This window comes from Bubalus kerabau, chromosome 15 (assembly GCF_029407905.1).
Source record: "Bubalus kerabau isolate K-KA32 ecotype Philippines breed swamp buffalo chromosome 15, PCC_UOA_SB_1v2, whole genome shotgun sequence".
Classification (NCBI taxonomy): Eukaryota; Metazoa; Chordata; class Mammalia; order Artiodactyla; family Bovidae; genus Bubalus; species Bubalus kerabau.
Genome location: NC_073638.1, coordinates 55,279,650 through 55,296,542, shown reverse-complemented (window position 1 = coordinate 55,296,542; position 16,893 = coordinate 55,279,650). Strand labels below are relative to the sequence as shown.

Below are 16,893 nucleotides of genomic sequence, written 5' to 3'. Positions count from 1 at the left end.
GTTAGCAGAACTTCCGGGCCTTTTCAGAAGTACAGTCCAGGAAGCCCCCAGGACTGCCCTGTGCTAGCCACTGGGGAAATGGGAGTAACTCAGGTTGTTCCCTGGGGGAGGCAGGCATGTCATCTGTGCTCCCACAGGCAGCCCAGGAGGGAGGAGGGACTCCTGGAGCCCTCTCACCCAACCTGGGTCTCAGGGAAGGCTCCCCAGAGGAGGTAACATCTGAGCGGAGACTTAAAGCGTCAGGAGGCATTAGCCAGATGAAGGGACAGCAAGTTCTGGAGTGGTGAGGCTGGAGGAGCCAGATCCTGGTCATTTGTCTTTTAGGAAGCTCTCTGGCTGCAGGTGAGAGCTTAGATTGGCCAGACCAGGCCTACCACAGGGATTCCCCACCCAGGGGAGAGATGAGACCTGGGAAGCGGCCAAAGGGCTGGTGAGAAAAAGGCCTTGAGGGATGTTAGAGACATGTTAGGGGTGGTGAGGGGGTCATTGTGCCAGTGTGGGTCTGGGTGGCCCCCCTGGAGACAGCAAGGAGCCACTGGCGATCTTGATGGCCCCAGGAAAGTGTGTCAAGGAAAAAGAAGTTTGCCTCTCAGAGATACCCCTGCAGTTATGAATAGAATGAAAATTCATGGCAGGTGGGAGGTGAGAAAGTGCTGCACTCAATATGCCAGCAAATTTGGAAAACTCAGCAGTGGCCACAGGACTGGAAAATGTCAGTTTTCATTCCAATCCCAAAGAAAGGCAATGCCAAAGAATGCTCAAACTACCGCACAATTGCACTCATCTCACACGCTAGTAAAGTAATGCTTAAAATTCTCCAAGCCAGGCTTCAGCAATATGTGAACCGTGAACTTCCTGATGTTCAAGCTGGTTTTAGAAAAGGCAAAGGAACCAGAGATCAAATTGCCAACATCCGCTGGATCATGGAAAAAGCAAGAGAGTTCCAGAAAAACATCTATTTCTGCTTTATTGACTATGCCAAAGCCTTTGACTGTGTGGATCACAATAAACTGTGGAAAATTCTGAAAGAGATGGGAATACCAGACCACCAATCTGCCTCTTGAGAAATTTGTATGCAGGTCAGGAAGCAACAGTTAGAACTGGGCATGGAACAACAGACTGGTTCCAAATAGGAAAAGGAGTATGTCAAGGCTGTATATTGTCACCCTGTTTATTTAACTTCTATGCAGAGTACATCATGAGAAACACTGGACTGGAAGAAACACAAGCTGGAATCAAGATTGCCGGGAGAAATATCAATAACCTCAGATATGCAGATGACACCACCCTTATGGCAGAAAGTGAAGAGGAACTCAAAAGCATCTTAATGAAGGTGAAAGTGGAGACTGAGAAAGTTGGCTTAAAGCTCAACATTCAGAAAACGAAGATCATGGCATCCGGTCCCACCACTTCATGGGAAATAGATGGGGAAACAGTGGAAACAGTGGCAGACTTTATTTTTTTGGGCTCCAAAATCACTACAGATGGTGACTGCAGCCATGAAATTAAAAGACGCTTACTCCTTGGAAGGAAAGTTATGACCAACCTAGATAGCATATTGAAAAGCAGAGACATTACTTTGCCAACAAAGGTTCGTCTAGTCAAGGCAATGGTTTTTCCTGTGGTCATGTATGGATGTGAGAGTTGGACTGTGAAGAAGGCTGAGCGTCGAAGAATTGATGCTTTTGAAGTGTGGTGTTGGCGAAGACTCTTGAGAGTCCCTTGGACTGCAAGGAGATCCAACTAGTCCATTCTGAAGGAGATCAGCCCTGGGATTTCTTTGGAAGGAATGATGCAAAAGCTGAAATTCCAGTACTTTGGCCACCTCATGCGAAGAGTTGACTCATTGGAAAAGATTCTGATGCTGGGAGGGATTGGGAGCAAGAGGAGAAGGGGACGACAGAGGATGAGTTGGCTGGATGGCATCACTGACTCGATGGACATGAGTCTAAGTGAACTCTGGGAGTTGGTGATGGACAGGGAGGCCTGGCGTGCTGCGATTCATTGGGTGGCCAAGAGTTGGACATGACTGAGCGACTGATCTGATCTGATCTATCGACCAGTCAATATAGATATTTAAATTAAATACATATATGTTTAATTATTGGACTTCCCCTGTTGCTCAGCGGTAAAGAATCCCCCTGCAATACAGGAGGCACAGGAGACACGGGTTCAATCACTGGGTTGGGAAGATCCCCTGGAGAAAGGCAGGGCAACCCACACCAGTATTCTTGTCTGGTGGGCTACAGTCCATAGGGTTGCTAAAAGTCAGACAAGACTGAAGCAACTTAGCATGTATACATAGTTAATTATTAGATTATTCTTTTGGTGAGAGTTTTTATTTTATTATTATTATTATTATTATTTTAGTTATTTCATATCTATTAGGATTTTCCAGGCAAGAATACTGGAGTGGATTGCCATTTCCTTCTCCAGGGGATCTTCCTGACCCAGGGATTGAACCCAGGTCTCCCACGTTGCAGGCAGACTCTTTACCATCTGAGCCATCAAGGAATCCCTGGTGAGAGTTTTTAAAAATTGATTAGAAAATGCAGAGTTCCTACATACTCTCTTTCCCCTACCCCACAGTTTTCCCTGTATTAATATCTGCTGCTGCTACTAAGTCATTTCAGTCATGTCTGACTCTATGTGACCCCATAGATGGCAGCCCACCAGGCTCCCCCGTCCCTGGGATTCTCCAGGCAAGAACAATGGAGTGGGTTGCCATTTCCTTCTCCAATGCATGAAAGTGAAAAGTGAACGTGAAGTCGCTCAGTCGTGTCCGACTCTTCGCGACCCCATGGACTGCAGCGTACCAGACTCCTCCATCCATGGGATTTTCCAAGCAAGAGTACTGGAGTGGGGTGCCATTGCCTTCTCCAGTATTAATATCTAGGGGGGTTCATTTGCTATAACTGATGAGCCAGTGTTGATACCATATTATTAACTGAAGTCCACAGTCTACATTAGGGTTTACTCTTTGTGTTGTATATTCTATGTGGTTTGACAAATGTGTAATGACATGTATCCATCATTATAGTATCATACAAAATAGTTTCACTGCTCTAAAAATCTACCTGTGCACTCCACTTCCAACCCCTGGTAACCACTAATCCATTTACCAGTTCCATGGTTTTACCTTTTCCTGAATGTCATATGGTTGAAATCATACAGTATTTAGCCTTCTCTCATTGACTTTTGTCACTGAGCAGTATGCTTTTAAGGTCCCTTCATGTATTTTTATGGCTGATAGATCATTTCTTTTTGTGAAAAGTGAAAGTGCTCAGTCATGTCTGACTCTTTTGGACCCTATGGACTGTAGCCCACCAGGCTCCTCTGTCCATGGAATTCTCCAGGCAAGAATACTGGAGTGGGTAGCCATTCCCTTCTCCAGGAGATCTTCCCAACCCAGGGATCAAACTCAGGTCTCCCGCATTTATTTTTACTGCTGAGTAATATTCCATTATCGGGATGAACCCTATTCCTCCATTCACCTGGGACCCATATTTCTAACCTGTAAAGGAAGACTGTCAAGCTCTACTTTGGACAGTTGTCATCAGATGACACAGGTACAATGCTGTGACCTTCCTGTCCCTATTAAGTGCCCACGGCACCCTTTCCTCTCTCTACCACATGCTGCGCTTATGATCCCGGGTCATGAGCCACTGTGCCCTGTGGTGGCAGGGTCAGCAGGCTTTCATTTATGGACTCTGAAATTTGACTCTTGTATAATTTTCACAGATCAAAATATATTTTTGTTTTGGCTTTTTTTCTCCCAACTATTAAAAAATGTGAAAACCACTCTTAAATTGTGGGCTGTGTAAAAATGTGTGGCTGGTTGGATTTGGTCATGAGTTGGAGAAGGAATTGGCAGCCCACTCCAGTATTCTTGCCTGGAGAATTCCATGGACAGAGGACGCTGGTGGGCTGTACAGTCCATGGGATCACAAAGAGTTGGACACGACTGAGTAACTCACACTTTCACTTACAGTTTTCTAGCCCTCGAGTTAAAGCCAGACTGCTGGCCTCCACTGGGTGACTTTTGGTAAATGGCTAGACCTTTCTGTGCTTGAGAATTCTCACCTGTAAAATGGGGATGATAATGACCGTACTTTGAGAATGTAAAATCATACAGCAGCTTTGAAAAACAGCTGTTGGCAGTTCTTCAAAAAGTTAAACATAGAGTTATCATATGACCTAGCCACCCCATCCCAAAGTATGTACTCAAGAGAAATAAAAATATACATTCACACAAAAATGTGTTCATAGCCGAGTTTTCATGACAACCAAAAAGTGCTAACAATCCAAATGTCTATCAACTGATGAATGGATAAAGCGGTTTATCTATACAACTAAATAGTTCCCAGTCATAAGAAATGTAGTACTGATTCATGCTATAACGTGGATGAACCTTGAAAACATTAAGTGTAAAAAGCAAAACATACAAGGCCATATATCATGTGATTCAGTTTATGTGAAATGTCCAGAATGGGCAAATCCATGGAGACAGAAAGTAGGTTAGGTCGCCAGGGCGTGGGAGTAGGACAGTGACAGCTAATGGGTTAGGGGATTTCTGTTGGTTGGTTAGGTCATGGGCGGGTGGCAGGGGACCGAGAAGGATGGGCCTCTGACTCCAAGTGAGACAAGGACCCGCCAGGGCTCTGAGCGGAGGCTGACGCTCCCTGACCTGGGCTACAGTGCCACTTGCTGTGTGGGGACTGAGTCCCCAGCCCTGCCCAGCCTCACAGACCCGTGCTTCCTCCCACAGGACCAGCTGGGGGCCTCCATGGGCGCCTGAAGGCAGGGCGCCAGGGCCGCGGGCACGAGCATGGTGAGACACCAGCCCCTGCAGTACTATGAGCCGCAGCTCTGCCTCTCCTGCCTCACGGGCATCTACGGCTGCCGCTGGAAGCGCTACCAGCGTTCTCACGATGACACCACGCCGGTGAGCTGTGCGGGGGGAGGGGCCAGAGGACGGGGCGGGGCGGGGCGGGGGGAGGGGCCAGAGGACGGGGCGGGGAGGGGGAGGGGCCAGGGGACGGGGCGGGACGGGGCGGGGGAGGGGCCAGGGGCGGGGCGGGGCGGGGCGGGGCGGGGCGCCCGGGGCTGGGGGAGGGGAGGGGCCCCAGCTCTGTGGCTCTGCTGTATGGCCTTCTGGTTTCAGTTTCTCCTTCTGTAAGGTGGGCCTGTGGAAATTACCAAATCTACCTGACTAGGTGGGCAAGGCAGTAGGCCATCCTGTCAGGGGTGTAGCTAGTTGTTGACGCTCCCCCTGGCTGTGTGGGGGCTGGGTTGCTCGTGGAGCCCTGGGCAGGGTGGGCTGCTCCAAGAGGGAGGTGACCCCCCTAGGTGAGCAGAAGTCCTCAGCTTCCTGGCGGATCCTGACGGGCAGGCAAGCAGGCAGGTGGCCAGAGGGGAGGGTGGGGAGCTGGGCCAGGCCATCAGGAGCCTGGGAGCTGGCAGGGCCATGGCCTGGCACCGGGGCCCAGTCACCTGAGCCACACACGCCTGCCAGGGCTGGCAGCAGGTGCTCAGCCGGATACAAAAAGCCTCCTTCAGTGTCCGGCTCCCCAAGCCAGACCCCGCACTGCACTTCCGTCCCTGGGATGCCGTCAGCCAGTGGATCTAGTTTCTTCTCTGAAGGAACCCAATTCCTTCAGGAGTGAACAGAGAGAGAGATAAATGGTGTTTATCTAAGAGCTTTGCTGCCTGAAAAACAACTTTCTCCTCCCTCCTGCTTGTCTGAACAAAGAGGCCAGCCTCCAAAATCAGCCAGTCCCAAAACAGGCTGGAGTGACCAGGGGCGGAGGTCAGAGGCCAAGCATCGCTGGGCTACTTGCATGTGGAGGTTTGAGAAGCTTGTCTGCCTGTCTGCCTTCCTTCCCTGCCTGTGATGGTAGGGACGAGGGGACAGAGTGCTAGACTGACCCAGGAACCTGGGCTCATCACCCTCAAATGGTGAGAAGCAGGTACCACCTGGTGGGCACCTGGCCTGATTCACTGCCATGTCCCCACTCAGGCACACAGGAGACAGTACGCGCAACTGAGGCAAAGGAGAGGAGGGCCCTGCCCAGAGCAGCCTGGCTGTCTTCTCTGCTTTGCTCCAAGCTCTGTTCTTCCTGAGACAGTGGACAGAAGACAGCAGGGGCTCCACATGTCAGGAAGGCAGGAGCTCACAGTTCGCTGGCACCCAGGTGTGTCTGTCTGTCTGCTGGGTGCTAAGCTGAGCTTGGACATGCAGCCACCCTTGTTGCTCCCAAGCCCGTGAACTAGATGTCATCGCTACCACTTCCCACCTGGGGCAACAGCTAGGGACGTTGTGACCAGGCCAAGGTCGCAGAGCTGGTGAGGGGCAGAGCTCAGATCTGGTCCGCATGATGTGGGTCGAGCACACTCGGTGGGGCTGGGGTGGGGTGGGAAGAGAGCTGAGGCTGAGGAAGGGAGGAGAAGGATGTCTGGCCTCCTAAGAAGGAAGCGCTTAGCCATCAGACACTGGAGGAAGCTGCTCTCCTGGGGCACCTCACACCTTGCTGGGCCCAGGGCCAGCCAGACATAGGCTGTGTGGAGTCAGGAAGTGATGGGTCTTGGCTGGGGCCAGCACAGGGCCCAGACTGGGGGAAGTGGTGGGTGAGGCCAGTTTTGAGCTGACTGGGGGCCCAAGCGATATAGGCTCCATAGATGCCAAGGCCTGGGTGCCAGGTATGGCAGGACGCTGCAGGCCAGCAGCCAGCTTGGCGAGAGGGGAGAGGGTTTGCAGCAGCTCCAGGTAGCAGGGCCTCTGCAAAAAGGGCTGGGTTCACCTCAGGCAACCCGAGCCTCCCCACCCACCTGACCCCTCCCCAGTCAGCTCCTGCTTCCTGCCCACTTCCTGGGTTCCCACTCTCTTCTCTCAGCCCCTCCCCAGGACTGTGATGGGCTCCTGGCCTGAGGCAGTTGAAGGATCAGTGTCTCAGAGTCAGGCTGGTGCAGAGAAGCTGTAACCTAAGTTTTGTTGAACAGCTGGAGGCCCAGAGTGAGCCCTGGGAATGCAGGCTAGGGGGTGAAGGAGAACCCCTGGGGTCTAGGGGGTGGAGGAGAGGCCTCGGCCAGGGGAAGGGGGTCCAGCTTCGGGCCTCATCTCCACCTTCCCCTCCTCCTTTGGGCACCCCTTACCACCCCCACCCCTGCCACCCCTGTTTCCCCCTCAGGACCTCTTGGGGGAGCCTCTTGTGTCTCCAAGTCAGGGAAACCTAGGGTCAGGTTCCTTGGTGGAGCTGGACCTCTCGGGCCTCATCTGTGAGACGAGGTGACAGACAGGTGGTGAGTCACAGAAGCCCTCGTCCTCAGGCTGGGAATGAAGTGTGAGAGTAACAGTTAATGTTTGTCGAGCACGTGTTGTGTGCAGGGAGCGGATGACTTCTTACAGGCACAGCCCTGTTGATTGTGAGGCATGACAAACACCCCGTGGGGCATATTTAATTGTTGTGCCCTGATTATGGATGGAGAAATCAAGGCTTGAAGCCCTGTCCCACCTGGAGTCCATGATAGATTTGCAGCAAGAGTCTCAAGAAGTTGGAGGCTGCCAGGAAGACAGGCATGTTTTGAGTCTGGGTGTGTTTAAAGGAGAGCTTGCAAGGATGTTATAGCCAAATGCTCCGGGAAAAAAACTCATTCAGAAGGACAACGTGGATAGTGAAGTGCAGTTAATTACACCGGTGGGTCCAAGGCAGAGTTTCCTCTTTAGCCAGGGACCCCAGCCAACTTTTGTTGAAAACCTTATATACCTTTAAGTGTACTGCTCAAGCCCACATCCCCAAATTCCTTAAACCTAGCTTGGAAAGTGTTAAAGGGAGATACAATCAGGTTACAGCCATGATTCATAATCCAAAGGGTCAGCTGATTATACATTGTAGCCTACACCAATGGGTGCCATAAAGATTACAAAGGTGATTGACTACATAGGGGATTATTACATTCTTTTTGGCGACGGGAAATCTTGGTATGGAATCTGGTGTTTATTAGTCCGGGGGGCCAGTTCGGCCGTAGGCATGTTATCCGCATGGCTCCCAGGCACATGGTCCAATGCTCACTGAAAGTGCAAGGTGGAGTTTCCTTCTTTTTCAAGATGGATTCAGCTCAGCCTGTTCCTTTCCTCCCTCAAGGAGAAAAAGGGGAATGGAGAGGACTTGGGAGGTTGCCTGGAGGGAGAAAGATCACAGGACCAGGAGCATTTGGGACAAGTTGAAGAGTGACTTGAATGCCAGAGTAGGCACCTTCAGTGCTTCCCTGGTTAAGAGCTGACCCTGCAATATTGGGATAGATCCTGGAGATGGAGGAGGGGGGCTGGGAGCCTGGGAAGGCTGCCCCTCCTCTCCATCCAGGCTGTTCTTCCTTCCTGCCCCTCTTCCACATTCCCACCTCCTCCAACCCTCCCCCCAGGACACACACTTGACAAATAAGCAAACAGGAAACTGAGGACCAGAGAGGTGAAATGACATCTTCTCCCTCCTGCCAACACCGAGGGAGTGGAGGAGCCTGGCAGCAGGGGGCCAGCTCACTCGACAGCTAGGAAGGGGAAGCAGAAGCTTTTTATAACTGGGGTAATTAATTGGTTGTTGTCTGTGACTCATTACTCTAATATTGCCAATTAAGGACGGGATAGGACAGAAGACGGTTCTCAAGCCATCCCCACAGGGCCCCCTGAAGACTCTACATGCGGGAGGCAGCACAGTGTCAAGACCAGATTCACTGTCGCAAGAGGGATATAGGTCAGAGGCCTGGAGGAACTTCTGTCTGAGACATTGAAGGAGACAGACAGTGACAGTCGACGCTCTTGCACTTCTACATTTGCCTTTTCAAGAGTGTTCCAAGCTTTTCTGACGTCCTCCATTGTATGGATGGGGCTCCAGGAAGAGGAAGTGATTTATTCAAGCCCAGGAGTTGAGGGCACGGCTTGCACTGGCCCTGCCTGCTGCCCCAGTCCTGTGCCTTCTCCCCTGTTCACTCCAAACAGTCTTGTCTGGGATGCATTGGTCAGTCAACGAACCTGTCCTGACACCTGCCCTGAGTATATCAAACCTGGTGCCTCCCCTCCCCCAAAGGGCTCCCGGGTGGGTGGGGAGCAGACCAGAAGTGACATCCAGACCACCCAGGGTGATCACTGCCAAGGCCCAGGGACATCCTGGGCAGGAAAGCTTGTCTGAGCTGGTGTCAGAAAGAGTCAGCTGTCATGTCGTGCCAGCGTGGGGAAGGCAGGGCAGCTGCGTGTTACTGCAGCTGAGTGTCTTGTGTTTGGGAACTGAAAGCGGAGGAGGGGAGGCGCGTGGCCAAGGGGACCTGAACCTGCACTCCATCCTGGGAGGTGGGGGCCCAGTTGGACTCAGACTGTGCAAGGACCACTCTGGTTCCATCATGGAGAAAGTGCTGAGGGACCTTGAGTGGAGGTGGGGAGGGCAGGGAGCCAGAGAGAAGGCTTGAGGCCTCAACTAGGGGGAGGGGTCCACAAAGCAGCAGCTAAGGGAGGGATTCTAGAGACACCTACAGTATCATCAGCTGACTGGCTGCAAAAAAGAGTTTTGATGATGCCTCCCGTCATCCCATGATTTCTACCTGGCTGGATGAGGTCGTTCCTGGGGTCAGGAGTCCATGCTATGCCCAGGGGTGAATGAGAGGGGTCGTGGTCTTGGTGGAGTCCAGGAATAGTATAGTGGAGGAAGAACACAGACAAAATAAATCCCCTTCCCCGGGCCTGCCACTGCCTACCTCTTCCGAAGGGAGCCCCTCCCACCATGTCAGGAAGACACCTTCTGTGGGGGAATCCATCGGCCCCCTCTCACCTGCACACCCAGGGTAGCCTACCTCACCCCCTCCAGTATTGCCCTCTGCTCCATTGTCCCCCTTGCCTGGAATGCCTTCTCTCTGGTCTCTGTCCCTCAAAGCTCATCGCAAATGTCTCTTCCTCTAAGAACTCTCCACAACAAAGAAGTCAGGCCTTGTTCCCCCACCCCACTCCCCTTCCCCTGGACTCCCGCAGCAGCACCCAGGGCCCTGGGCCGCCCAGGTGAGTGGTGACTATTTCTCAGAGGAGGGCCTTGGGCACGGAGGGGGAGGATGACCGAGCAGGTGAGTTGAAGAGCAAGTGAGGAAACCAGTTAGGGTGGGCAAGCTAGATCCCTAATGAGTCCCGAGTGAGCACCCCAAGGAGCACTTGGGTGGTCTGGAGAGTGCAGGTACACAATGCGTTCCAGTGCCCCTGGCTGTGGCTGGCAGGGACCAGTGCTAACCCAGCCAAGGGACCTCCCAGGCCACCCTTGGGGCTGGGGTCAGGCTCTGACAGTAGGTGGGAGGAGGGGGTGAGTTTCCCAGCTCCATGCTTTCCTGTCCTATTACACCCTGTGGGCCTCTGACAGGCATACAGGGCAAGGAAGAATGGCTCTCACTCAGGAATCAAGGTGGGCTCCCTGGAGGAAGGAGCCTTGGGAATGGGCTCAGGGGTGTGATTAGAGTCAGCCAGATGCACCTGGCTAAGGGTCTGCAGCCTGAAGTCTACCCTGCGTTCTCCAGCGACAGAGTGAGTGACCTGAGTCAAAAGCAGACCCCTTCTGGGCCTCAGCTTGCTTGTGAATTAGGTGGAGGTACAAACCCATGCCCCACGGGTCCAGTTAGATAACAGATACCTGAACAGGACAGACCACTGTTCCAATAGGGGAAAACGTGTCCTCCCTACAAACTTTTAAAGGGAATGGCTGTTCCTTCTCCAGTGCTTTGGGGGAAAGGGACTCAGCAGGTCAGAAAGGAGCCCTCTGAGCTTCAGCTCTCCCAGGCCTAAACTGGAGATGATAAGACCCATTTAATCCTGTAAACCTTCCAGGGTTGCCATGAGGATAAGAAAATGGGCGATGATATTATTGCATCCATGAGAGAGAGAGAGGAGAGGCTGGCAGAGGCTGTTGCAGTGCAGGGAGCTGAGGATTTATCGCTGTAATTAAAGCCAGGCTGTTTCTGGCCTTCGGGAACCACCCCACCCCCCACCTCACACACTGCACCCCCTCCCTAAACCACACTGAAGGGGTGCCTGGCGTAGTCATGCCGCACTCCAGGGGAGACAATTAAGCTCTTGTTCATGACCTCCGTGACCACCTTGAGTCCCTAGGGAGCATGGATGGGGTGGGAGGTGATGGGCATCCGCAAGAGGCTGTGGCCACGCACCACCCTGTGGCCTCGGCAGCGCCCTCTGCCGGGCATAGAGATAATTCCCTCCGAAGGGCCCCCAGCTCTTGCTCTCCTGTCTCCGCACTGGCAGATGCAACCCCCAGGATGGTCTGGTGGGAGTGGGTGCTCCAGGCTGAGCCGGGTTTCATTCTCCTGCCTAATGAGCCATTCTGAGTGCTCCCCGGCAGAAGTGAGGTCAGAGGCCTAATTGCCCAGCTCTCTGTAGCCGGAAAGATAAATCCAGCCTCTTACACTGTTAGGAGCTGGCTGGGGGTGGGGATTTTAATCCCTTTCCCTTCTTCGCCCTAATGCTGCCGTCCAGCTCAACCCTCCCCAGGCTGCCCCTTCCCCCAAATCTCCTGGGTCAGAGCCAGAATAATCCTGCTAGGGCTGCCCAGCTCTCTCTTCTGGGAGCTCCCCACACCTTTCCCAGCTGACATTCACCCATCTCCCCATTAGGAACTTGATGAGGATGAAATGGGCTGATGGTGGGAGGAGCTGGTGTGCCCCAGGTGTAGCCTGCAGGTGGACGGACTCCGCAGAGAGGAACCCCTCAGTCGCTGTCCAGCCTCTGCACAGGGCTGCGTAGTGCTAAGGACACAGCTGGACTCTGTCTGGAAGCGGAGGCGGGACCACAGGAGTGGCACCCGGAGCAGAGCTTAGCCACGCGGAAGGAGCCGTGCCAGGCGGAACCAGCACACGGGGAACACAGACTAGAAAACCTAGAAACAGCCCACACACATCTGAGCGTGTGCTGTGTGGCAGACGATCGTGGAAATTATTGCAGATATGACAAACCGAACAGGGACAGCTGAAGTATCCATTTGGTGAAAGTAAAATTAGATCCCTGCCTCTTACCTCAAATCAAAAGAAATTCCAGATGGATTAAAATGTTTTTCTTTTTTTAAGCTCTTTTTTTTCTATTTAGGAAGAACATATTGAGAAAATTCAAACAACTCAGGAAGATAGAAAGTAAAAGAAATTCTCATTTTCACGATTTAGAGGAAAGGCTTTCAAACCTCTCTCCATACACGTATACACACATATGGAGCTATAGATGGATAGGTGAACTACAGATTTAAGTGTCAACAATGAGAAATTATCAGTGTAAAATATGTAAATATATAATCACGAGCCACCTTCCCTAAACACGATACCAAAGACAAAAGCCTATAAAGGAAAAGAGGGATAGATTTGACTGCATAAAAATTTAACTTTTTATATAAAAAGCATGAAAACCAAAATTGAAGTCAACTGATAAAATAAGAAAAAATAGATAATCTATACTAAAGTTAATACTCTTACATAGAGGAAACTTTTTGAAATTTCATTTTGATTTTTAGTGATTTTTTTTCAATATTTATTTGGCTGCACCAATATTTATTCATTTAGTTGCAGCACATGGTATCTTTAGTTGCAGCATGTGACCTCTTAGCTGTGGCATCTGGGATCTAGTTCCCCAACCCTGGGATCTAACCTGGGCACCCTGCAATAGGAACTCGGAGTCTTAGCCACAGGACCATCAGGGAAGTCCTGACACAGCTTTTATAAACCTGCCAGAAGCCAGTTATCCCAAACAAAAGCCACCAGGTTCTGTGCCTTTGCACCTTCCACACCCTCCCTTACCTTGTCATTCCAAAAAGCCTGTTCCTTTCAGCTTTGCTATAAGCATCTCTTCCTCCAGGAAGCCCTCCAGACCATCCCTGCCCCCATAACTGGCAGTGTGCTCTGGAGCAGCCCATGCTTGCCCCATTCACCATACTGGCTTCTAGGACTCCAGTTGTCTCCTGGCTGGTCAGTCTTCTGTGAAGGCTGCTCAGCGTGGAGTCCAGGCTTTATCTCCCAGTGTCCAGGGCTCAGTATGTGTGTAGAATGATTGGAAGAGAGTAGTGGCTCAGATGTGGAGGGAGATGCTGGAATTTAGTTTGGTGTGAGGTGTAAGGTAGGAGTCTTATACACACACACACACACACACACAAAAGGATGTCCAGATGTCCCAATATCATCTGTTGAATTCTCCGACCTTTCTGTGTACTGATTTACTTGGCATTCATCCTGTGTCCATCCTTCCAGACCATTCCCTGTCTTTGGGTCTCAGTTTCTCCTGTTCTTAATTGGACCTTCAGTGGATGAGGCAGGATGATCTCTGAAATCTTTTCTAATGCTGAAATCCCAAGGCTCCTCCTCTGGCACTGCCTGTGATTTTCCTCCTTGGTCAGACAAGGATAATTACAGGTCCTGCTTCTTGTTGCTTTGGGATAGTTGAAGAAGCTGGAGGCACCCAGACCTGGTTGTGAATTCTGGCTCACGTTTGCCCCTTGTGACCTTGGGCAGCCCACTTTCCCTCCCCGAGCCCTGGTTTCCTCTGACTATTCCTGCTGCTTTGCAGAGCTGTGGAGAGGATGAGATGTGATGGAGCAGGTAGAGGGCTGCTAGAAGTGCCCCACCCCCAGCTTTATGAAGTGCTTTTGCAAGGCTCTGTCTTCCGGGGCGGCCACATGGTGCTGTGAGCCCAGATGGGGCAGCTGCTGTGTCAGGTCAGGGTCTTCTTCCTTCATCTTTGCCGGCTCCTAGAACTGCAACCTGCAGAACTGAGCCTGACCTCTGCATCCCCCTGACCATGGCACCTGCCCTGGGCTGGGAAGGGGTGATCTGCTTGGCTGTAAGCAGCTGGGGAAATTTGATGTAGAGCAGGGGGCAGGGAACACTTGATCACTGTCTTCACATAATTAAAGGGCTGTCAGACACGAAATGATAATTATAGGAACGATCGTGGATTTGGCGACTTAAGCTTACATCTGTAGTCACATTCAGGCCTGGCAGCCCTCCCATGAGGTAGAGGTGATGTCATCTTCAGGAATAGAGAAGGAAGCTGGGGATTGAGTGAGGTTCTGAGCCATTGGCCCACGGCCACACAGCTAGCAGTAGGAGGGCGGGGAATGAAAACCCAGCTCTTGATTATATTGCCCCGTGCCCTGGTCATTTGACCCCAGTGTTCCTGCCCTTTGGCTGGATTTGTTCTGGATGGTATCAGAGAACTGGCAGCAGGGCGGCAACTGAGGAGCAGACTTCGGGAGGGATGGAGGCAAGAAAAGCAACTCCTGACACCCTGCCATTGCCAGGCACTTCTGTCCAACACTGCCGTCCCCATTTTACAGAACAGGAAGTCGGTGCTCGGGGAGGATAAAGCAGTGTCTTCTCCAAGGCCACCATTTAGTAGGCAGCCTATCTGGGACTCTCACCCAATGTTACAGGACTCTGCCCTGCCCCTGTCCGGCCACTGTCTCAGAAGGGAGAACCCTCAGCCCAGAGGAGGGCCAAGCAGCATGCAGGCAGGAGTACCCATCCCTGGAGCCGTGGGAGCCAAAGCAAGGGTGCTCCTGTCCTGGGGGCCACAGAGGCAGTCTCTGTCCCAAGGGACATGCAGGGAATAGGAGTCCTGCCAGACAGCTCTGCCTCTGAGTGTGAGTCTGAAGTCCATGGTGGTACCAAGGGCAAGGAGGCGGCTCCCACTCAGGTGCCATCCTGATGCAGATTTCAGGCTCCAGGTTCTATTTGGAGGTGCCCCAGATGCTAGGGGACCCCAGGGGTGCACCCACAGCAGTGTCTGTGTGTAGAGTTCTGGCCCAGGGCACAGTCTGGGGCGGGCATCACCCGGCAGCAGCATGGCTTATGCTCACATGTCCTGCATGGGCTGGGATCTGTGGCTGCAGCGCTGTGTGACCCTGTAAGCCCGGCTGCTAATAAGCTGTTTCCACACGCACGGTCTCCTCTGAATGCAGAAAGCTGCAGGCGGGACAGAGATAAGAGGGATGAGGAGAAGACGTGACAACCAGCAGGAAAAATTGGTGCGCTGCTGCCAGGTGTGGGGCGGAGGAGGGTGGGGGCAAGAGTGGAGGAGACAGGATGGGGCCGGGGCCTCTGGGACGCTCCCCCACAGCCACCCCTGTGCAGGGAGGGAGCCGCCTGCCCGTCCACAGCCAGAGCTCACCCATCCCCTTCCCCGGCTGCTCTCAGCCACTTCCCTGTACCTCTGTAGCCGGTCAGGAGTCACCTGACCTTTGTCCTGCTCTCAGGCAGCTGCTAGACTTGGAAGGGAAGGGGCTGGGATGTCACAATGGGAGTTCCTTCCCTTGGATCCCAGGGGCCCCCAGGCGTCGCCTGAGGATAAACCCAGGGTTGGATGACGTCCTTGTCACTGGTGGCCCTGAGGCCTCCCTGCATCCCCACCACGTCCACACCGTCTTCTCCTCGCAGCGTGTCTGAGCACCATGGTCCTCCGAGGGCTGTGGGCCAGGGTGCACAGATACTTCAGCCATCCCTGCGCGGAAGGAGTCTGCAGCCCAGTGAACTAACTGCCCCTTATTATGCACCTGTTGTGTACCGCTTGATGTACATCACTTCATTTAACATCAACCCTCCAGAGTACGGGTGTTATTCCCTTTTTACAGGGGAGGAAAACAAGGCTCAGCGGTAACTTACCCAAGTGGCAGAGCCAGGTCTGTCTCCCTGTTGAGCCTGGCTTCTTTCCAGGTCAAGCTGGTGGGTACCAAGAGTCTGTGCAGAAGCAGTGAAGAAAGGGAGGTCCTGGGACTTCCCGGGTGGTCCAGTGTTTAAGACTGCACTGCTAATACAGGGGTCATAGGTTTGATCCCTGGTCAGGGAACTAAGGTCCCACGTGCCATGCAGTGGGGCCAAAAAGAAAAAGGAAAAAGAAAGGGAGGTCTTGGGGGCTGCAGCGATGGGAGGAGTTCCTGAAGGAGAGGAAGGCTTGGCCTAGGGGATGGGCCCCAGTGAGAGAGGAGAAAGGAATCTCAGGGAGCCGAGCTGGGTTTGGGATTGTCACACTTGTGTCCCAGAGGGCAAAGGTGGGTTTCCAGGAGAGCTATGCAGGGCTGGTTCCCAAGGGAGCTGCAGAGGGTTGCTTCCTACCTCCACTCCTCCTCTACTTGGTCACCTTGAATACGTTGCTCAACCACTTACCCACTTTGAGCCTCTGTGCAAATAAGCAAAGGGTGGCCCTTCCGCAGGGCTTTTGACCATTACCTGCTGGAAAACTTGTCATGACAAACATGCATGTCAGTGGTGTGACCATGATGTGAGTGGCGCCTCTCCGTGCTGGGGCTCTACAACTTGCTCAGCCTGTATATGTGGCTGCCCTTCTCCGAGACTTGGGATCCTTGTTTGCTCTGAGATGGGGATACATACCCGGGCATTGTGCAGACAGTGGGAGGCGATGGAGGGCCAGTGGCTGAACCGCCCTGGAGCAGAGCCAGGCTGGCTGGTCAGGGGCGGGGCTGGCTCAGGCCCCTCCCCTATAACCTGCCCAGACAAGGACCAGTCATGCCACTGGAGCCTCTTTGTCAGTGGAACTTCTCCCTAGGCCACCTCCTCCCCGAGCTCCTGGCCTTCCCTCCCTTTCTTCCAGCCCCTGCCATTCAGTCTTTTCCTCTGATTGTTCTGAGTGACCTGCTGTGGACAGAGCCTCTTCACCCCCATCTACAGGCTCCCTGTGACCATAGGACCTCTGGCTTTCAGCTCCCAGTACTGTCAACCTTGGGTGGCCACCAACCCCAGCTCATGCCTTGTTCCAATAATGGGGTTCCTAGTCCTTCGCTGTGGGTTTCCAGGGGTAGGGAGGGGGTGCCCCTCATTCTTGCCCTATCCTTCCTGCCCCGTTGTCGGGATCCAGCCCAGTGAGAA

General features: G+C 52.8%; 1 protein-coding gene across 3 annotated transcripts in view; it reads left to right on the top strand.

Moving 5' to 3' along the window:
• The window catches only part of GDPD5 (glycerophosphodiester phosphodiesterase domain containing 5), a 90,935-nt gene that overhangs the window by 43,663 nt on the left and 30,379 nt on the right, over nucleotides 1-16,893 (top strand). For all 3 annotated transcript variants that reach the window (XM_055549107.1, XM_055549105.1, XM_055549106.1), the window contains one exon: nucleotides 4,769-4,945. In XM_055549107.1, coding sequence (XP_055405082.1) covers nucleotides 4,829-4,945 — 117 coding nt within the window. In that variant the 5' untranslated portion in view covers nucleotides 4,769-4,828. The remainder of the gene's footprint in view (nucleotides 1-4,768; nucleotides 4,946-16,893) is intronic.